At 32.8% G+C, this 21,860-nt stretch overlaps 3 protein-coding genes across 6 annotated transcripts; all 3 read left to right on the top strand.

The window, feature by feature from the left end:
* LOC106366588 (amino acid permease 1) lies at positions 1-4,101 on the top strand. Of its 2 annotated transcripts, none has more exons than XM_022712120.2 (6): positions 1-480; positions 1,961-2,054; positions 2,160-2,374; positions 2,533-2,675; positions 3,111-3,338; positions 3,429-4,038. In XM_022712120.2, the coding sequence occupies exons 1-6, from the start codon at positions 132-134 to the stop codon at positions 3,855-3,857; spliced, it is 1,458 nt and encodes a 485-aa protein (XP_022567841.1). In that variant the 5' UTR covers positions 1-131; the 3' UTR covers positions 3,858-4,038.
* A 7,032-nt stretch (positions 4,102-11,133) lies between these two features.
* LOC111200937 (endo-1,4-beta-xylanase 1) lies at positions 11,134-15,183 on the top strand. 2 transcript variants are annotated; one of them, XM_022692571.2, is made up of 8 exons: positions 11,134-11,404; positions 11,511-11,555; positions 11,700-12,082; positions 12,163-12,316; positions 12,385-12,737; positions 12,811-12,988; positions 13,309-13,848; positions 13,924-15,183. In XM_022692571.2, the coding sequence occupies exons 1-8, from the start codon at positions 11,336-11,338 to the stop codon at positions 15,049-15,051; spliced, it is 2,850 nt and encodes a 949-aa protein (XP_022548292.2). In that variant the 5' UTR covers positions 11,134-11,335; the 3' UTR covers positions 15,052-15,183. The 2 variants fall into 2 exon arrangements, with proteins under 2 accessions (XP_022548292.2, XP_048595862.1); XM_048739905.1 differs by having other exon boundaries at positions 11,365-11,430.
* Positions 15,184-16,700: 1,517 nt separating this feature from the next.
* Positions 16,701-18,376, top strand: BNAANNG28430D. Of its 2 annotated transcripts, none has more exons than XM_013811380.3 (3): positions 16,701-17,337; positions 17,758-17,791; positions 17,855-18,376. In XM_013811380.3, the coding sequence occupies exons 1-3, from the start codon at positions 17,318-17,320 to the stop codon at positions 18,194-18,196; spliced, it is 396 nt and encodes a 131-aa protein (XP_013666834.1). In that variant the 5' UTR covers positions 16,701-17,317; the 3' UTR covers positions 18,197-18,376. The 2 variants fall into 2 exon arrangements, with proteins under 2 accessions (XP_013666834.1, XP_013666826.1); XM_013811372.3 differs by having other exon boundaries at positions 16,715-17,337; positions 17,704-17,791.
* Positions 18,377-21,860: the final 3,484 nt, after the last annotated feature.

Raw genomic sequence — 21,860 nt, 5'->3', positions numbered from 1 at the left:
TATGATATTATGTAAACACATATCTATTGACTACAATTAGACTTCTTCGTTTACTCTCTCTCTCTCTCTCTGACTTACACATTTACTTATCTTCTTCTCTCTGTCAACCTCCTTTGCTCTCTTCTCTCACTATGAAGAGTTTCAACACCGATCAACACGGTCACTCCGCGGCGGAATCCGGCGACGTCTACGCCATGTCCGATCCAACAAAGAACGTTGATGACGATGGCCGAGAGAAGAGGACGGGGACGTGGCTTACGGCGAGTGCGCATATTATCACGGCGGTAATAGGCTCAGGAGTGTTGTCGTTGGCATGGGCCATAGCTCAGCTTGGTTGGATAGCAGGGACTTTGATTCTGATCATTTTCTCGTTTATCACGTACTTCACTTCTACGATGCTCGCTGATTGCTACCGTGCGCCGGATCCCCTCACCGGAAAACGAAACTACACTTACATGGACGTTGTTCGATCTTACCTCGGTATGGTTTTTTCTTTGTTTTTTTTTTTTAACTTTTTACTGTAAAGAAGATTGAAAAATAGACACTTTTTAGACCAACCCTTTTTTGAAAAGGGTTCTATACCAAAAATTCAATTTTGTTAAGTAATTTTTAAGGCATGGTTGGTTCCTTTTCCAAAAAAAAAGAGAGAGGATAACATAAGGTTCTCTTTCATTAAAATAATATACTGATTTTGTCTGGTATTTAGTTAGGCTGATCCTTGTCTGGAAAACTATTGTGGTCAGAATAGGAAAATAATTATTAGTATTAAAAATTTATACTAATATTAATTAAAAATGACAAAATATATATTAGTAATAAAAACATATAATATAATTTATAAGCGACAGTAACTTTTAGGTCAATTTGAAATAAAACAAAACTGGTTATGTAATGAGTTTATATAGAACAATGATGGTGGTTTATAAAATAGTTGATGTTACGAACTATAAGATCAATCATAAGAAATCATCATTGATATCTTTTGAAACAATCGAAAAGCTTATGCATCCGATGAGTTGTGGTTAGGAATGTAGATAAAGTAATGGATTTATAGATTTTCTAACATTTCCTGCCAATTTGGTTTTACAGAAGAAAAAAAATCTATCGGGCATATAAATTACTGTTGCGTATAAATTGATTTTTTTTGTAGACGCTTATAAATTGATATATATCCTTTTAAATATTTAAATTTAACTGAATATAAAAACAGTGGTAACCGTTCTTTTAATTTTCTAGTTATAAAAAATGTTGTTGAAATAATTAAAGGCTTGGTTATTATTTATACATGGATTATATTCGTAAGCAATTTAAAGTTTGTTGTCTCTAGTTTAATAAACGATGATTTTTTACGAATTCTTTTTATTAAGTAAAAACACTGAGTTATTGACAAAAAAAAAGAGTAAAACAACTGAGTTCAATGTAAAGTGTGGTAACCGTCCTTTTAATTTTCTAATCATAAACTATGGTTGTTGAAAAATTAATTAGACTTCGCTATTATTTTCATAAGGATTACATACTTCAAATAATTTAGAGTATGTTGTCTAGTTCAATAAACAATGAGGTTTTACTTCAAATCATTTTAAGTAAAACATTGAACTGAACGCAAAAGTGTGGTAACCGTCCTTTAATTTCCAACTATACAACGGTTGTTGAAATAATTAATTAGGCTGAAATTTTTCTTAAATAACTCACGGTTTTGTACTGTTTATAAGATCCAAAACTGTGCAACCCGAGGAAAACAGAAATTAAATAATAGTTTGACATATGAGGCAAAGGGTTTTGGTAGTATTAGCATTATTGTTGGTATTTGATGTTGATGGAGTATTATATATACTAGTATAGTTCCGTGGAGTGTTTTATGTTTGATGTATGAAACAGAAGATTAATTAATAGCTTAAAAACAAATGTAATAAATAATCATAGACTGAAATAATACATTGGAATTATTGAAAATTGACAGGTGGTAGGAAAGTGCAGCTTTGTGGAGTGGCACAGTATGGGAATCTGATAGGAATCACTGTTGGGTACACCATCACTGCTTCTATTAGTTTGGTGTAAGTCAACTATGTGTGAATATGTGATTTTACTTTATGACCGTTACCAAATGTACAGTTTAGTTATCTACCATATTGATGTGATCAGTATGGTTTCTTGCGCAGAGCGATCGGGAAAGCGAACTGTTACCACAATAAAGGGCACCATGCAGATTGTACAATATCGAACTATCCATATATGGCGGCCTTCGGGATCATTCAGATCCTTCTTAGCCAGATCCCCAACTTTCACAAGCTCTCTTTTCTCTCCCTTATGGCTGCGGTTATGTCTTTCGCTTACGCAAGTATTGGGATTGGCCTTGCCATCGCGACGGTCGCAGGTACATATACAAATCTTTGAAGATTTAATTAGTTGCAAAACAACAACTACTAACAATTATTGGTCATCAAGTTGTAGTTTTCAAAGTACCTATATCAATAATTGTAACAAGATAGATAATACAATAAAGTAACGGTTGATATGTTACGATATGAAAAGGTGGGAAAGTGGGTAAGACGAATATGACGGGAACGGTGGTAGGAGTTGATGTAACTGCGGCTCAGAAGATATGGAGATCGTTTCAAGCGGTTGGAGACATAGCGTTTGCATATGCTTACGCCACGGTTCTCATTGAGATTCAGGCAAGTTAACCATCAATCAATTTTACTATTGAGTCTTGTTTGCTTTGAATATGAACCTCTTAATAGAATTGTGGTTTGAAATTATTGACAATGACAATCAATTCTCTATGGACCACTTTTACTACAAAGGGTAAAAAGAAGAGAATCTGTCTTTTAGCTTAAAGGTATAACATGTGCTTATTAGTGACAAGATGTCACATTCAAAGACAGCAAACAATGATATCAATGGACTTTAGCTTAATGAGTTGACAATATAGTTAAAATTTTGTTGTCTCTTAATGATATTAGCGTTCACCTTTCTAGTGTACATGCATTTAGTTCAATAGAGTGTATATGTCGACTAGAAAGTGACGGCTTAATAAGATTTAAGTTAAACACATGAGACAAAACTGGATTTGCACACACTAACCGGTGAAAATTTGATACTTTTTGCAGGACACATTGAGATCTAGCCCCGCAGAGAACAAAGCTATGAAAAGAGCAAGTTTTGTGGGAGTATCAACCACCACTTTCTTCTACATCTTATGTGGTTGTCTTGGATATGCTGCATTTGGAAACAAAGCCCCTGGTGATTTCCTCACAGATTTCGGATTCTACGAGCCATTTTGGCTCATTGACTTTGCAAACGCTTGCATTGCTTTCCATCTCATTGGTGCCTATCAGGTAAAACCAAATCCAAAAGGAGAAAAAGATTGTTTTCTTTTTGCACTTTCTCGCAGTTTAGCTAATGAAAAAGAAACATACTTCTTGCAGGTGTTCGCGCAGCCCATATTCCAGTTTGTTGAGAAGAAATGCAATAGAAACTGGCCTGACAACAAGTTCATCACATCTGAATATTCAGTAAACATACCATTCCTTGGAAAATTCAACATCAACCTCTTCAGACTAGTGTGGAGGACAGCTTATGTGGTTATAACAACTTTAGTAGCTATGATATTCCCTTTCTTCAACGCCATCTTGGGTCTTATCGGAGCAGCTTCCTTCTGGCCTTTAACTGTTTATTTCCCCGTGGAGATGCACATAGCACAAACTAAGGTTAAGAAATACTCTCCTAGATGGATTGGGCTGAAAATGTTGTGCTGGGTTTGCTTGATCGTCTCCCTGTTAGCTGCTGCTGGATCCATCGCTGGACTGATAAGTAGTGTGAAGACATACAAGCCCTTCCGGACTATCCATGAGTGAGTTTGAGATCCATGCATGAGAGTGAAAAAATGTAACAGTTTGGTATTTTCTTTGTAACTGTTTGGTGTCTAAAATCCAAATGAAAATATTGTATTGCTTAAAAAGCTACATGAATGTCTATGTATCATCCACAACTTTCAGTGCAATACATATGACCCAATAATAGCTTTTTCAAATTTGATTGATCATGTATAAACCATACGAACATAGCCCATGTCCGAAGAGAGACAATGAATCTCATGTACTTGCAGAATCCATTTGTTTCGTTTCTTCTTCTCTTAAGCCCTCTCCCCCTTGATTCTCTGGAACGTAAGCTTTCGGATCAAAATCTCAATTCTTTTCTGATCTCTCTCAACGCCACAGTTCATGGACGGAACCTGTGTGGTTTTCGTCACCGCTTTCGTCCGGTGGGTTTTCTTGGTACGAACCATTTTGCGATTTATAAGAACGAAATTTACTGTTTTTTATTTGCGAGTTGATATCATCAAGTTATCTTTAAATGTACTTGTACATCAAATTGCATTAATATATTAGGGATCAAATCCACAAACTAATGTTACTCTAAATTCTTCAAGAGAAAAGAATTAAACAATATAAAAAAGTTTGTTTGTAGTTTTGAGTGCAAAAAAAAAAACAAATGGACAGAATGTAAATATGATGTTTGAAAAAAGAGTCATGGAAAATTATGATTTGTCTTCAGTAAACGAACATAAATTTTGGTTGCCTGATAGAGCACAGCATTCTATTGTTACTCTAATCGAACCAGTTACAATCTCAAGATCTCAAGGAGACCTTGAGCCTATACACATAAGATCTCTCTCAGTGTCCCACACAATTTCCCAGTAAATGGCCAACCTCTCTTAGACTCATTATTTATAGTCTAAACGATATACAACTCAAGACTCAGCAAACTCTCTTGCCTAAAGTTGTTACTCCACCTCCACATCATCACTGCTTCTTGATTGGATCAGCTCAACCTTGGCACTTATCATTGCACCATTAGATGGACCTCAAACATCTGGCATATGAAGCTAAATAAATTACCTATCATTTGTTAAAAAAGAGCTCAATCTTATTAGTGGAAAGTCTTTCATCTATTGGTAAAAGCGACGCATCTACATAATTTTGTATTTTATATGCTCATATAATCCAAAAGGCGACAAAATGGTCGCCATCGAATGATCTCAATGCGCACTCGGTCGATTGACCAATGTCTACAAAAATGCGATCTATCCATCAAGGGGTTGAGTGAAAATGTACTTAAGATTTTTATGGGCCATGAACACCATAACTTTTTCCCCATACATGTATGACCATCAAAATCTTGAGTGCAAACACAAAAGATGCAATTTCCAAGTCATGATAGGATAATTTTTCTCGTGCTTCCTCAACTGCGGATATTCATAAGCAATCATGCGCTTTTCAAGTATAAGAAACTCCAGGCTGGGGTTTATAACTAAAAATTTTCTTTGTGTGAAAGGAACCTAGTAAAATGTGCTTAACATGTAGTTTTCTCTAAACATAAATAGATGTGTGTATATAGATACTGACCAGCTGCATCACCATTCACCAAGCTTGAAGGTATGTATGACTAAAACCATTATCTTGTTTTTCGCTGTCTTGTTTTTCTCCCTGTCACTGGTTTTTAATCAGCAAATAAATCACATAATTAGGGGGAAACTGATGAGGTGAGTTTGTATATTTGATGCTGATGGATAATCGTTGAAGCAAAGATGTAACATTTTCAATACGTAGGCACTATCTTAATGAAAATTTCGGTACATATCACTTTTAAAATACGTTTGCATTTACTAGTTATTGTACTAACTGGATAGCCATTAATTTGAATAAGAACATTTTCAACTGACCTTCCACCTACGATTAGAGTCCAAAAAAATAGTTCGCTTTCAATCCAAGCTATCCAAGCTATCCAAGCATAAACAATTATAAAATAATTATCAAGTTGGGAGCTCTTAACTAATCTTCAAAGTTTTGTTCTTCCTCGCGATGATTACCTCTCGCCTTCTTTTTCCATTTTGTTTCTCGCAAATTGGGTAACAGATTTTACTTCAAGTCTTCAACCAAACCAGCAACTAGGTCGGTCCTAATATTTTAGGGATGTGAGGCCAAAATAACTGTTTCTGCCTTTAGTTTTCTAAAGCTTAAATTTTATTAATAAATTGAAATCTGATACAAAACGGCGGTTTAAGGGATACAACTCTAGTTTTTATATCAAAGGTTGCCACACAATTGCATATTTTTTCCCATTTTCTAACGATGAAAAGCCTGTTAGGTAATAACAATATCAAGTCTGTTCATGTTTATTTATACTCGTTAATTGTATATTGTACCAAATATCTAACTTAGAGCATTTCCAAAAGAAACTCTATAACTTCAAATATATAATTTTTTGCTCTTAAAAAAAGAACTTAAAAACTTTAAATTTCGAGTTTTAAGGAAGTTTCACTACTCAAAACTCTAAATTTGAATTTTCATATGGTATTTGCATTTTAGTCATTATAATTAATTATACATCACATTTATGATTCTTAAGTATTTTTTCATTTATCATTTTAATCTTTAAAATTTTTGTATATCAGAAATATTTCAAATTTAATTTTATAACTTCAAATTTTACACATTAAATTAAAAAAAAATTAAAATAAGATTTATAATATTGTAAGACTATAATTAAACAACAAAAATGTTACAAAAGAAACTTAATAAAAGACATTTTAAAAAGATGCAGAAAACACAATTACTACGGAAATTTAAATATTACAACAACAATAGTAGTCTTGTAAATTTTCTCCGAAACCTCTAGAATATTGTCCAAACAAGTTTTGTGTAACCAAACTATTTTATGGAATAATTTTGTATTTTGCTTGTATTAACATTTAATTATTTAATTATATTTTATATTTTAGTGTAAGATTTTATTAATTAATATTACTGTAATATTTTTACATATGTGCTAGTTACTTATAAATTTTTATGGATTTATATTAATTATGATAAATATAAAGACCACAGTGTAAATTACAAATAATTTTGAAGTTATATTAAAAGTTTTGCTTTGGAGAAGAACACTTTGAAACTTCAAAATAGAGTTTTGGAAATTCTAAAATACAGAGGTTTTTTTGGAAATGCTCTTATTTCGATTAGGATATCGACAACATTGAGACGATATCTTCGATTATGACATTAGGCTAACCCGGAGTCCTTCTTTAAAGAAAAAATATTTAGTAATAGTTTTTAAGATTGCCACAAGTTTTTGAGGAACAACTTTTATAATCTTCTGGTTCTAGGACTAGAACATGTTAATTTTTAGAAATTTTTTAAATTAGTTTATGTGTTGACGTTAAAGGTTTTCTTTTTATGAAGAATTTCGTAGCACATAAATTGAACTATAAACCAAGCAGTAGTAGTTTAGTGGTAATTTTTTAGAGTTTTGTCTGTATCAATATCTGTTATGGATTCGATTATCCCTGTAAACTAAATTTTTGCTATTTGGTCAATTTGAATTTGGGTTTTGATTCATGTGGTTAACATGGTGAGCTGTAACAAACGATTGGTTCACGTTCTGGTATTAATTAAAAGATATTCCAAATTTGGATCAGACAATATGATATAGTTTCGAGTGTCTATTATGTAACACTAAGTGTGTTTTTTTCTTGGAGCCCACCGGATTAGCCGATAAAGTTTATAAAAAAAATCAATTGAACTATATCTTGGATTCGTTGATAAAAAAATGTTCTGCTTTTGTAGTTAGTTTTTTTTTGTCAACTTGTAGTTAGTTAATATACGTACTACTTAACAAACAATATTTACCTTCGTAATTAGTTATTTATCTGGAGTTAATGATTTACAGAAAGATTGAGAAACGATTACTGCACATAGATATGACTGGAATGTGATAAGCTATCGATATTCCATTTTTCTTCTTTAATGCGTGTCGGCTATGTCAAAATGACATCGCACTTAAGTATATTTTGAAAATTTAATGCTTTAACATTGATGTATTTTTTTTTTTCAAAGATAGTTATGGTTGTTTTTCCCATGAATACCAATTTTTTTAAAGAAAATGTCTTATAACTTATAATAGTTTTTCTTTTACATATATTTTCATCAATTATGAAATACTTTCGAATTTTAATCATCCTACAAATGCAGTCTTATTAACGCTGTAATTAACGAATCTAACTATTAGCAATTGGAAACTTGGAAACACGGCAACAACTTCATATATAACTACATAACAGTTTTCTATTGTACTGTAACTCAGTAAGAACCTATCAGACAATTTTGCGTGCATCCATATTAAAAGATACATAGTCTTAGTTACCATATTCGTTAACTACCATTTGTGTTATACTCAGTGGCGGAGCCAGAAAGTTTTTGTACCGGAGTCAATTTTTTTTTTCCAAATACATAATTTATAACCACAGAAAAACTATAAATATACTTTATGATCATTCATATTTTAAAACTTGTTTATCATAATTATTTACTACAATTTAAAATATTTTCGAAAAAACAAATCATAAAAAATTTTAGAAACTCATTACTGATGCAATATTGTATTAATATTATTTTTTGACCATTTTAATTGGCTGATATTTTTTTGCCGATTCAAAAATTGATCCATTAGTTAACTGATAAATTTAAATCATAATCATTTTTAGTTTGGTAAAATAAAGTGGAGAGTGTATAACAAAAAAAAACTTATTTAAAAATTATTCGGTCAGAAAAAAATATCCAAAAATTGCTTGGGGAACATGAGAGTTCTTCCTTTTTGCGTTGTCCAGAAAAGAAGTACAAATCTTTTTTTTCAAATTCACTCATTAATTTCAAACTTTTTTTTAATAATAGTTATTGGACCTAATATAATTTGGACTTTATTGAAATATGTAACTAACACTTAATATAAAACCGTGTTTATTGAAATTTAAGCTAAAATTAATATAAATCAAATGTTTAACAAATAAAATAAACATATTATTTATATAATTTTAAGTTATCTTCAATCTTTAATGTTTTGTGATTATATTTGTGAAATTATATTTTTAGTGGGGTCAAATTTCATTTTTAATGGGGTCAATACAAATTTTCTTAAATAAAAAAAATATTTTTTAAAAAAGTAGTGGGGTCAGCTGACCCCACACCTCCTTCACTGCCTCCGCCCCTGGTTATACTCAAGTGTGATAGTTTTGAAATATGTTTAATAGTTATATAAATATATTTAGTTAAACAATATATAATGATATTAATAAAAAATCAGTGTATCAAAGAATGATAATTGAGATGTTAGACATGACCAAAATTAATTGATTTATTTTAAAATTGGATATTCTTGCATACAAATATTATATATGTTTTAGTTATTTTTTTGATAAAAAATAAATAACTAAAAAATATAATTAATGTTTTATTTAATTCCGACAGATTTTATGACAATTTATCTAATTATTGTTAAATTATAAAGTTAAACGTATATGATTTGCCATAGAAATATTTTCTATGATAGACCTAAAAAAGGTTTTTGTCAAAAATATAAACCTTAAAAATAAAAATGACCAAAGTAAACTTAAAATTTTTAAATATACACTTATAGGGTTAATTAATCTAGACATTAGAGTTTAGAGTTAAGGGGTGGGGTTTAGTGTTTAAGGTATAGTGTTTATAATTTAGGGTTTAGGGTTTAGAATTCAAGAGGGGGGGTTTTGGGGATAGAATTTCAAATTTTAAAAATTAAAAAGAAAATTTCAAAATAAAAAATGCTATTTTGGTCATTTTAGTTTTTAGAATCTATTTTTGTGTCAAAAACTTAAAAATGTCTATTTGAGAAAATTACTATGTGCCATGCATTTATAAAATTTGATTTGATAAAATAATAGTAATAAAAAATTCAAAAGTAAAACTTCTAGCATTAAACATCATATGTTATGTTGGAATTCCTAGTTATGTTGGCATTCTCAAAGTTAACACTGTTTTCGAAATGGATATAAAGCTGTGTAATACAAAATGATGTTTTAGAAGTAAGTATTTTACTAAAATTATAAAAATGTATTTGAAATGTAAAAAAATATACAATGAAACTTCTATAAATTAATAATGTTGGGACTATACCAAAACTATAATTTTTTATTAATTTATAGAGATATTAATTTATCGATATACTAATTGAACCAAAAATTCAATTTGAGATTATAAAATTATATTATTTTATAGAGATTTTTAGTGTCTATTACTTTATAAAATATTAATTTAAAGAGGTTATACTATATAAAAGAAAATTTTAACAAATAGTTAAGTGAGTCTCGAGTATCCTCCTACTTTTGGGATGAAAAGATTAATTTAAATTAATTAATTTATTACTTAATTATATATATATATATATATATATATATATCTTTTTTGTTATCAACTTAAACAGACTCAAACTGACTCTGTAAACTAAATGGGAAGCTCCGCATCCATATGAACGACGTCCTTGATTCTTTGCACTGCGTGCTATTTTGTCCGCCTTTATATTTTGGGTTCGTGGTACATGAATGATCGCTGAGCCGATGAAACTTTCTTTCAAGATCTTGATATCTTCCAAATAGCTTGCAAAAGATGGTCATTTTTCTGGTTCTAAAACCGTCTTCACCAATTGAGAACAATCCGTCGTAAATATGACATGAGACTGACATAGATTCTTCATATATCCTATTGCTCAAGGTAGTGTTTCCATCTTTGAATGAAAAGGAAAGAGATTAACCCTGACATTTTTTGCCTCCATCAAACCATCAAAACATGGTAAAATACTATAACAACTTTGTTCGAAAAAAATATTACTTAATTATATAAATAGTAACTTTTAAGAATTTAAATGATTACACGATTTTTTATTTTGAACTAAAAATATTTCGTAATGATCTTGATTTTTTAAAAGCTAATGATTGATTTCTTGTGTACATAAAAACAAGTTAATAATCACAGTTAAAATAAATTATTAAAATAATATATAGATAATGTTTTTATATATTTGTTTAATTTTAATGATATATCAAATAGTAGTTTGTTTTAAAATAATTTATTTATACCATTTTTCTAAACAAAAATCGAATCCATGATTTTATTATGCTAGTATTATCGGTCAAAACCTAAATAAGAAATTCAGAACATAACCTGAGTTACACAACGTAAGCCTATGCAAAAAACATTAATTTTAAATAGAAAGTTAATGTCTACCGTATTTTAATAATTTTGCATTGTCTTTTCGTAGCACAACCTCCAAGGGACTCTACATAAAATCCCAGAAAACAGAGCGCTCATCCGTTCTTCAAGTATTTAAAAAAAAAAAGAATTAAATCTTCAAAGAGTTTGGTTGGGTAGCTGGTCCCGCTGCTTTTTCTTGGAGTTCACTTGAATCCTGCGATTAACTTGATAGATCCACCAAGTAGCACACAACAGTTTGATCTCTGTGCTATATAATGAAGAGATTCACGGTCTGCTGCTTCTCAAATCCAATTCACAAGAACAAAAATCACAATCCAGACAAGGTTTGTCTTATCCTTTACACACAAAGGTTGAATATTTGTCTCTTTTCATCAAAGTTTTCTCTGACCGATATGCTAACTTGTTCTGGGTCTGATTCTGTTCTGTTAGAAACTAAGAAACAGCATGGAGATTTCAAGAAACGACAATGGAGAGGTTAGGGTTGCAAGGGTTTGATTGTCTTTTCGATATGTTCCTTTCTTCATAGACAAGTCTTGTTCACCTTTTTCACACACTTTCTTGAAATCTAAGCTAAACGTTTTGATTCGATCTTTCTCTGTTTAATCATGTCTCTACCAGCATGCAAAACAGAACAACAACAACAATGTGACACCAGTCATCGGTTCTGATCGTACCAATGTTATTGTGAACCATGACTTCTCTTTGGGGACGCATTCATGGCATCCAAATTGCTGCGAGGCATCTATTGTCACCGCAGATTCTGGTATCCCTCACGGTGTATTAGACCCGTCAAAGTATGGCAGCTATGTAGTTGTCAACAACAGGAAAGAAACTTGGCAAGGCTTAGAGCAAGACATAACAAGCAGAGTGAAACCTTGTTCTCTCTATAAAGTTACTGCAACTGTTGCCGTCTCTGGTCCTGTTCAAGGATTGGAAGAGGTCATGGCCACTCTGAAGCTCGAAAACCAACAATCACCAACAAACTATCAGTTCATCGCAAAGTAAATGCCTTTTTTACATTTATAATTTTGTCTAATATTCACAAAAGAAGAACATATTTGTTTATTTCTGAATTTTGCAGAACTTGTGTATTCAAGGAGAAGTGGGTGAGACTAGAAGGAATGTTCTCGTTACCAAGCTTACCGGAGAGAGTTGTTTTCTATTTGGAAGGTCCTTCACCAGGGATTGATCTCTTAATACAGTCTGTTACCATTCACCTTGAAAGCGATCCTGAGGTATATAACTAATCATATCAATGATTATTTATTTGCCTTAACTCTTACCTATTTGATTTTCTTTGAAGCTGGAACGACGAGAGGCTGTTACAGTGGAAGATGAGAATCTTGTAGTGAATCCAAACTTTGAAGATGGACTAAATAACTGGTCTGGGAGAAGCTGCAAGATTGTGTGTCATGACTCCATGGCTGATGGAAAGATAGTTCCACAATCTGGAAAAGCTTTCGCTGCAGCGACAGAACGCACACAGAGCTGGAACGGTATTCAACAAGAGATTACTGGAAAAGTTGAGAGGAAACGTGTATATGAAGCAACCGCGGTTGTTCGTATATATGGAAACAATGTGACAAGTGCTACTGTGCAAGCTACTCTATGGGTCCAGAACCCAAATCAACGTGACCAATACATTGGCATTGCCAAGTTAGTCTTCTTCTAATAGCTCAGATCAAGAATCATTATAAATGCTAAAGTGGATGTTTATTTTTGTTCATAGTGTGCAAGCAACAGACAAGGAATGGATACAATGTAAAGGGAAGTTCCTCCTCAATGGTTCTGCATCACGGGTAGTAATTTACATCGAAGGCCCGCCTCCAGGAACCGATATTCTCCTCAACAGCTTAACCGTAAAGCACGCTGAGAAAATTCCTCCTTCACCGCGCCCAGCCATTGAGGTTAGTCCAGAGATCCATATCACATTTTAACCACAGTTTATATGTGAAGATGATGTAGGTGAAGCTACAATAATGCAAAAATCTAGTTTAGCTTATTAATCAATCAAAACTGAATACAATTTTAGACATTAACAGTTATTTATAAAAAAATCCTAAAACCCTAAAAACACTAAAATAATAATAAATATAATATATTTAATAAAATAATTAATAAAGTAAACAATAAATTTTTTTATATATCTGTCAGATACAAGTTCTACATTCCTAAAGAACAATTTTGTATTTGAGACTACGGTTTTATTTGTTGTATTTTGTTATAGAATCCTGCATTTGGGGTGAACATACTCACCAATAGCCAGTTAACTGATGGTACAACCAACGGCTGGTTCCCATTAGGGAACTGCACACTAAGCGTAGCAGAAGGCTCCCCTCGCATCCTTCCTCCATTGGCAAGGGACTCGCTTGGACCACACGAGCCTCTAAGTGGTCGCTACATGCTCGTGACTAACCGAACACAGACATGGATGGGTCCAGCTCAAATGATCACTGACAAACTTAAACTGTTCTTGACATACCAAATATCAGTTTGGGTTAAACTCGGTTCCGGCATTAATAGTCCGCAGAATGTTAATGTCGCACTTGGTATTGATAGCCAATGGGTAAACGGAGGACAAGTCGAAATCAATGACGATAAATGGCATGAGATTGGTGGTTCTTTCCGAGTTGAGAAGCAACCATCAAAGGCTTTGGTTTATATTCAAGGCCCTTCTTCTGGTGTTGATCTCATGGTCGCTGGCTTGCAGATCTTCCCTGTTGACCGGCTCGCAAGAATCAAACACTTGAGAAGACAAAGTGACAAGGTATATACAAAAACACTATGCTTCAATAATCTTTTATATCAAATGAGACTTTATAGTAATTTTCTTGATATACAGATCCGTAGAAGTGATGTTATCCTCAAATTCTCTGGTGTTGATGCTAGCAAACTGTCTGGAGCTACGGTTAAAATTAGACAGACAAGGAACAGCTTCCCTGTGGGAACTTGCATCAGCAGATCAAGCATAGATAACGAAGATTTCGTCGACTTTTTCTTGAAAAACTTTAACTGGGCGGTCTTCGGTAACGAGCTGAAATGGTACTGGACGGAGCCAGAACAAGGGAAGCTTAATTATCAAGACGCGGACGATATGCTCAACTTGTGCAGTAGCAACAACATAGAAACAAGAGGACATTGTATCTTTTGGGAGGTCCAAGCAACTGTTCAGCAGTGGATACAAAACATGAACCAAAACGACTTAAACACCGCAGTCCAAAACCGCTTAACCGGTCTTTTAAACCGGTACAAGGGAAAATTCAAACATTATGATGTGAACAACGAGATGTTACATGGATCATTCTACCAAGACAAGCTTGGCAAAGACATAAGAGTCAACATGTTCAAGACCGCACACCAGCTAGACCCGTCAGCAACATTGTTTGTGAATGATTACCACATAGAAGACGGGTGTGATCCAAAATCATGCCCCGAGAAGTACATTGAGCATATTCTTGACCTGCAAGAAAAGGGTGCGCCTGTAGGAGGAATTGGGATTCAAGGCCATATCGATAGTCCAGTGGGTCCAATTGTTTGTTCAGCTCTAGACAGACTAGGAATCCTTGGTTTACCGATATGGTTCACGGAGTTAGATGTCTCCTCCATTAATGAGCACATCAGGGGAGATGATTTGGAGGTAATGATGTGGGAAGCTTTTGGACATCCTGCGGTTGAAGGCATCATGTTATGGGGATTTTGGGAGCTGTTCATGAGTAGAGACAACTCTCATTTGGTTAATGCAGAAGGTGATGTTAATGAAGCTGGTAAAAGGCTTTTGGCTGTGAAGAAAGATTGGCTCTCTCATGCTAATGGACATATTGATCAAAACGGTGCGTTTGCGTTTAGAGGGTACCATGGAAATTATGCTGTTGAAGTGATTACTAGTTCATCTCAAAAGGTTCTTAAAACGTTTGTTGTTGAAAAAGGAGATTCGGCTCAGGTTATTACTGTGGATCTTCAAGGTTTGTGATTATTTTGTGTGATGCATGTGTGTTTATTAGTGTGACTATCTAATTTCAAAATTCTCAAGCTTTGGTGTTTGTATATCGTGTGAATAAAAACTTTATATCAAAAGTATTTTTTTATATGGTGGTTTGCTTCATTTTTGGAATTTGAAAACATACAAGTGGAATGACACTGGAAAAATAGAAAAACACATGTTTTTAAGCTAAACCTAATTAAACCTGAATTTTTAAAGTTTAGTTTATAATATTTATATTTTAATAAAATAATCACTAACATATATATATATACACACATATATACACATATATATATATATATATATAAAGATAAGTTTGGCATGATTCATGGATCTCTTTATCTCAAGATATAAAGCCTTTCTGCCTCATCAGAGAGGATGCTTTAAACTTCAGAGTCTCCTATCTTCTCACCTCAGACTTTCTATGGAATATAAGGCGAATAGAAGAATTACTACCTGAGATGGCCTTGCAAATAAAATGTATCCGTCCAAGACAATACATCATGGAAGACATGTACATCTGGCAGCCACTCCAATCAGGTGTCTATTATGTAAATTCGGGGTATCACTCAGCAACTTCTTCGATCCCTATCCAGGTGGTCCAACAACATCCCTTGGATTTTACTGGAAAAAGGACGTTTGGAGGAGGTCATATTCGCCAAACTCAGAGTTTTTCTTTGTTCTATTTTCAATAAGGCAATACTTTTAGGGGAGGACCTTTTGCGTCGAGGTATCTTGAGGAACTCAACCTGTCCAAGATGTGGGGATGTGAAAACAGAAACACATATCTTCTTCAGCTGTCCGTTTTCACAAGGGGCTGGAATCTAATCCAGCGCTCTATGGCAGTTCCCATAGCTGCCTCCATCAGACTTCGAATCAGGTATCGTCCGGGCAAGACAATTGACTTGTCTGCCTCCTCTTGGAGTCACCTGTAATATCTTCCCCTGGGTATGCTGGCTTCTATGGACCTCTCGAAACAGACTGATATTCGAAAGCAACACGCATTGTCATAAGAAGTGGGGCTAAAAGCAATCATAGCGGCGAGAGAATGATGCATGGCCCAAACAGTCATACCCAAAAATCAGCATCATGCCTCATCTCACAAAAGTCCTAATAATCTCCAACCGGCTCCTGAGGGATCAATAACTTGCAAAACTGATGCGGCTTGGGATGAATCTACTAAAAGAGCTGGATTAGCATGGATCTTATCTGATTCATAGAATCTCCTTCATCATCGAGGCTCCTAAACCCAAGATTTCATCGGCTCACCCCTGATCGCAGAAGCTCTAGCAGTCCGCTCGGAGCTCCAATCAGCAATCATCCTTGGCTTCAAAATCATACAAAGAAATCTTCAGCATAGTGGCAAACATGTCCATGTTTCTTATAGTGGCAATCATCCTTATCTCTTTTGCTTTTTTTTCTAGGTCTGAAAACTCTAAAGCCGATTTTATAGCAAAAGACACTCTCTGCTTTTGGGCCCTCTAATAGGCTAAGCCTATTCTTAAGTTATAAATTTGGATTGCACAAAAAAAAAAAGGATAAGTTATTATTGTTTATGATGTCACATCATACATCATCAATTGTTTCTACTAAGTTGACACAACATACAAACTATCTAACACTACTAAAAGCTCAATATGCTGAGATTTTAGACTGCCACATCACCCAAAATAATCAACCAATCACAATATTTCGTCTGGACACGTCACATGAACTGCTTTGTTGTTTCTGTTACGTTTGGGCCTTTGGTGGGTATTTTTTATGGGTTTGGGGCTTCGCTCTATTGTCTTTTGTCGACAAATTCAACAAAAAAAAACACGGAGGTCTCGATGAAACCTAGAGCAGACGGAGCTCTCAAGGATCTACGCCTCCGCCTCTTCGTCTCCTCCGATTCAGACCGTAGAGACAGAGCTCTGATCGATCAACTTCTACACAAACGAAACTCTTTTTTTTATTTCATCATTCAATTTTGTCTTTTATGTTTTCGTTTCATCTCCTCATGTTCATCCTTCTTTATATACCTATTCTATTTACTCTGTACAAAAGACTGACGCCCTTTCATTATCATTTCGTTACGGGTTCCGTTTTTTTCTTTAGCTATTTGTATTGGTTGAAGTGGGTTCTTGCTGGCTTATTCTCTAGAATGTTTGTTCTCAAGCAGTTTGGTGGAGTAAAGCTCAGATTTATAGATCATATTTTGTGAAGTGTGCTATATTGTTTTCTTCTACCGGATCTAGGAAAAGCACGAGTTTTGATGATCATGAACCCCCACCGGTACACATTCTTTTCAAAGATTAAATAACTATTTACTGATTGCCTCTTTGCCTTTAAAAAAAAAATATATATAATCTGAGTTTTTCTTCTCTTTTTTTGTGTGTTTAAATTTTTGCATGCTGAAATTCTCTGAAAATCTTTATAGCTATATGCAAGTGAATCTCAGATTATATATGCAGCTGTTTTTCTCCTTCTATCTTCTTTCTTTTTAAATTTTTAAAAACCAGATTCGGTTTTCAGGTTTCACCAGAAGCCATAAATGATGAAATTTTGTGAATGGTGATCTCTTTTTCAGTTTATAATCATTTACACACTGGTTCTGTACCGTTTTAATTAATGAAAGAAGGAATTTTTCTAATGAGTCAGTGACCAAGCTGTTTTTGTACTACTTGTTGATGCTGGGCGTGCGCTAACTGGAAGGCATGCATCAGAATTAGTTAGCAGCTACTTTGAGGTAACTAATAATCAGTCTAGAATCTTAGATGAATTGAACTCACACTGTTGTGCTGATTGTCAGGCTAATGCTGACATAGGAGTTGACCAAGAGGTGCCTGTCCCGGAAGCTCTAATCAACACCATCGGACAAAGACACAAGTTTTATGTGAAGTTGACAGAGCACAACTTATCAGGCAAGACCCAAGCTCTAACTGTGACCAAGATCCTCCCTCTAGACACTCCAACCGAAACAGAGACCTCGGCAGGAAACAGCATTGCTGCAACGCCCAATGAACCGTTCCAGACTGGAAATGATGTGTGTGAAGCTTCCAAAAGCCGTGTAGGTTCTGCAGATGTGGGGAGTAAGAGGTCGTGTGACAACGCCAAGGTGGAGGAAGCTAAACGCCTAAAGTCTGGAAACTAGAATTTACATTCTAGCCTGAAAGGTTGCAAGTTCCATTGCACTCAGAGTCTTTGTTTTCAGTTTAGATTTTTTCATGCTTTCCTTTTACCTTTGAATTTTCAAGAGTTTTTTTTCATGTCTCATTTGCATGATTATTAGGGTGTTGCGCTATTTGGTTATGAATTATATTATCTTAGCTCATTTGATCTTGCTTAAGCCAAGTGAATTTCAAAATTTCAAGATACGATTTAATACAGTTGCAGGTACGTTTAAGCGCAATATGGCTGAGAACATCTGTTTCTACTTGCGGGGAACATCTAATTTTTTATTTTCTTTAGATTATTATGTGTGCTTTTTTTGTAGAAGTTTGGTAAATTTGAGGTTCTTTCTGTGTTAATGCAATAAATTACTAAGTAGTTTTCGTGCCACATTGATTAGAGTCTAAAGAAAATTAAAAATCGAATCTCATCATTTCTCAGAATCACCGCAAGTAGAAACATATATCTCAAATGACAAACGTGATGAAGGCAGTTTAAGATTCAAATCATTTATAGTCTTAGTTGGGTCTAACACTAAGTAATTAAATATTTTCCTTTTCGAAAAGATAAGAGAATCTAACATTTAAGACTCAAATCAATGTGGATTAGTTAATCCGTCGATAAACATTCTCTCTTCAAATGGATTCGCCTAGACTCAGATCAATTTCGTTTTCTTCCAAGAAACAATACATACAAAAAAACTTACTTCAAACTTCATACGTAAGTGAATAATTATTTTACTACTTATTTCTTACTTGGTTATACATGCCTACATTTCCTACTGGGTTTCCCAAGGTCATTAAACTAACCTATACTTGCTATTGTGTTCTACATATTTGGCGTACAAACTCTACATCCAGATTTCTAGCTTGCAATCGGATTGTTTGTAAGGATCAAGACTGCAAAAGAATGGATAACCCACCTCCTTCACCCCCTCTGGAGACTACAGGTATTCTGCATTCTTACTTTTGTAGGTTTGTATATAAATATATAATAACTCCACAACATGGTGTTTACTTAATATATTCTTTATAATAATCCCCCACAGCGAAAGCTTAAAATTTCAAAGAAATTTCTAAAGATTGTAAATGGTTAGAGGAAATTAGAAATGAGATTAAACATTTATAATACAATTTTCGTTATAATTTTTTTTTAAAAGTTAGAGAAAACTATGTTAGAGTAAATTTTTTAAAGTTAGATTAAATGGTTAGAAAAAATTAAAAGGGAAATACCAAAGATAACACCCAAAAAATTTATGTCACAGATATATACTATAAGAATCAAAATGACCAAAATGTTACATTATAAAGATAGATATATACTTCTACCCCTAGGGTTAGCTAATCCAAACATTATGGTTTAGAGTTAATGGATGAAGATTTTGGATTGATGTTTAAAATTTTATAGAATAGAAAATAAAAAGTCAAAATATGAAAATAAAAATTTTAAAAATAGTTTCAAAAAGTATTTTCGAATTACAAAAAGAAAATTTGGAAAAAAATAAAACTTCAAAAAAAAAGAATTTCAAGCAAAAAAAAAACCAAAAAGTTTGAATTTGAAAACATATAACCAAAAAGTATTTTCGAATTACAAAAAAAAAAATTTGAAAAAAAAAATTCCAAAAAAATATCTCAAAAAAAAACTTCAAATTTGAAAACGTATTTTCTTCTTTTTCTCAATTTTCTCAATTTCTTGCTAATATTTTTTTTTTGTTGGTTTCTCAATTGAGGAACTCTATTGTGAGGCTGCCACGTCCTCAAAAAAATAATATATTTTATTTATAGTGATATTTTTATACATATAAATTGTAGATGACTTAAATAATACAAAAATATAATAATATTTTTAATATTTAATTAGTTTTTTATTTATATTGTTAAAAAATATGCATTATTTATTTTAAATAACATTATTTTATTTTCATTAGAGGTGTAATTTTAGATATATAATATCTCTGCTATTTGGTTATTATTTGAATATATTAGATAACATTTACTTTTTCGAATCAACTCAGATATTTTTACTATACATATTAAAATTTCGATTACTTTTGTTATTTTCATGTCGTTTGATTTTTGCCTTTGATTTGTATATATATTAGTAAGGTTATGTATAATTTAATATATGTTTTCATAGAATCAAACAGTTGATCCCAGAAGATAGTTTCTTTTGTAAAGTTCTAAAGAATGTATGCCCTTAATTAAAATCGCATGTTTTATAGTGACATCTCACATGCAACACATTCTTCAAAGTTTCCACCAACTTCAGGAAGGGATTTCAGTACGCCCTATCACAGTATGTATAAGAAGTGTTTGGGACATCAGAAAACACCCAACAGATAATACTCAAATTTGCATCGGCTTCATGTGCTACGACCACCACGTAAGGCTTTTATTAAAACTTTAAGATATACATATATATGTATTTTCCTATCCAACATATTTGGTTTAAAGTACTCACTATTTACTTAATTGGTTCGGCACAACAAAATTTGTTCACATTCAAGGACAACTATTAGAAGGTCGGCTCTTCGGATACATTCAGCCAAATGACCCAAAAAATTTAACCGAGGGAGATATATATGAATTTTTAGGATTTTCTGTCATACATAATTCACGACATCGAAAACTCACCCAACTGCCATATTACATTCAGATCGACCAAAAGACAATAACATCGAAAGTTACAGACATCGGTCCAATATTTCTAGTTCCCAATATTTATTCTAACTCAAAATCATTTTGCAGATGTCGTCGGGCAGATATTCTTAATACCAAAAAAGAAATCCGTACCACCCAAAAATCAATACTGATGCCACGATTGGTCTACGGCTGAACAGGTAAGTCTAACACAATAGGTAATAATGAAATCATAATTATATTCATACATACACCTCTATCTCAGGTCGATAATGGTTAAACTCATACTGTGCGACAAGCAAGCAGCAGATTTTAGCATCCTACAAAGCAAGAAGGATAGGAAATTTAAAGTTGTCATCATGACAAGCATAATTCCTAAACTTTTCCAAGGTAAATATTTTTTTTAAACACATCAAAAAATAATACAGATCTAAGTTTTTTTTATCAACACAACAATAATATCCAATATTTACCAAGACAACTACTACTCAGTTCATCACCAGCAATAAATTTCTAATTCAACAAATCAATTGATTACATAAAGCATTTCAAAGGACGAATAAGAGATCGTGCAAAAGCATGCAGCAAAGAGTGACTTTAATTCATGCATCATTCGGAGTAATATTCTCTTACCCACATAACTTGATACCTAGATTTATTTATATTTTAAACAATTTAATCATTGTTTTTTTTAAATCTCTACTTCTCTATAAAATCTAAAACTCAACTTATGTCTTTCAAACTTTGCTAAGCAATTTAAATAAATAGAGAATAAATTAAAAAGACATAATCCGCGCGTAGCGCGGACAAAAGATCTAGTAGTTATAATGAGATGATAAAGTTAATCAAAATAAAATACATACTATTTTTTAAAATGTAGATGATACAAAGAAATTAGAAATATGAAATGTCATTTTAATATTAAATATATAATTATTACCAACATAAATATTAAAAAAATAGAATGGTCATACTCGTACTTATATATGTGTATGCTTTAATATTTTA

Source organism: Brassica napus, chromosome A9 (genome assembly GCF_020379485.1).
Source record: "Brassica napus cultivar Da-Ae chromosome A9, Da-Ae, whole genome shotgun sequence".
In the NCBI taxonomy this organism is placed as follows: Eukaryota; Viridiplantae; Streptophyta; class Magnoliopsida; order Brassicales; family Brassicaceae; genus Brassica; species Brassica napus.
This window is presented reverse-complemented; position numbering and strand designations above follow the sequence as displayed.

What these genes read in the sequence shown, in the direction of transcription:
- LOC106366588 (XM_022712120.2), top strand. Translation starts at nt 132, where the DNA reads ATGAAGAGTTTCAACACCGATCAACACGGTCACTCCGCGGCGGAATCC. An exon ending in ACTGCTTCTATTAGTTTGGT is followed by an intron (nt 2,055 to 2,159) that starts GTAAGTCAACTA and finishes TTTCTTGCGCAG; the next exon opens with AGCGATCGGGAAAGCGAACT. An exon ending in CGGTTCTCATTGAGATTCAG is followed by an intron (nt 2,676 to 3,110) that starts GCAAGTTAACCA and finishes TACTTTTTGCAG; the next exon opens with GACACATTGAGATCTAGCCC.
- BNAANNG28430D (XM_013811372.3), top strand. Translation starts at nt 17,318, where the DNA reads ATGATCATGAACCCCCACCG. An exon ending in ATGATCATGAACCCCCACCG is followed by an intron (nt 17,338 to 17,703) that starts GTACACATTCTT and finishes CTAATGAGTCAG; the next exon opens with TGACCAAGCTGTTTTTGTAC. An exon ending in TAGTTAGCAGCTACTTTGAG is followed by an intron (nt 17,792 to 17,854) that starts GTAACTAATAAT and finishes GCTGATTGTCAG; the next exon opens with GCTAATGCTGACATAGGAGT.
- LOC111200937 (XM_022692571.2), top strand. Translation starts at nt 11,336, where the DNA reads ATGAAGAGATTCACGGTCTGCTGCTTCTCAAATCCAATTCACAAGAAC. An exon ending in ACCTTGAAAGCGATCCTGAG is followed by an intron (nt 12,317 to 12,384) that starts GTATATAACTAA and finishes TTTTCTTTGAAG; the next exon opens with CTGGAACGACGAGAGGCTGT. An exon ending in CAATACATTGGCATTGCCAA is followed by an intron (nt 12,738 to 12,810) that starts GTTAGTCTTCTT and finishes TTTTGTTCATAG; the next exon opens with TGTGCAAGCAACAGACAAGG.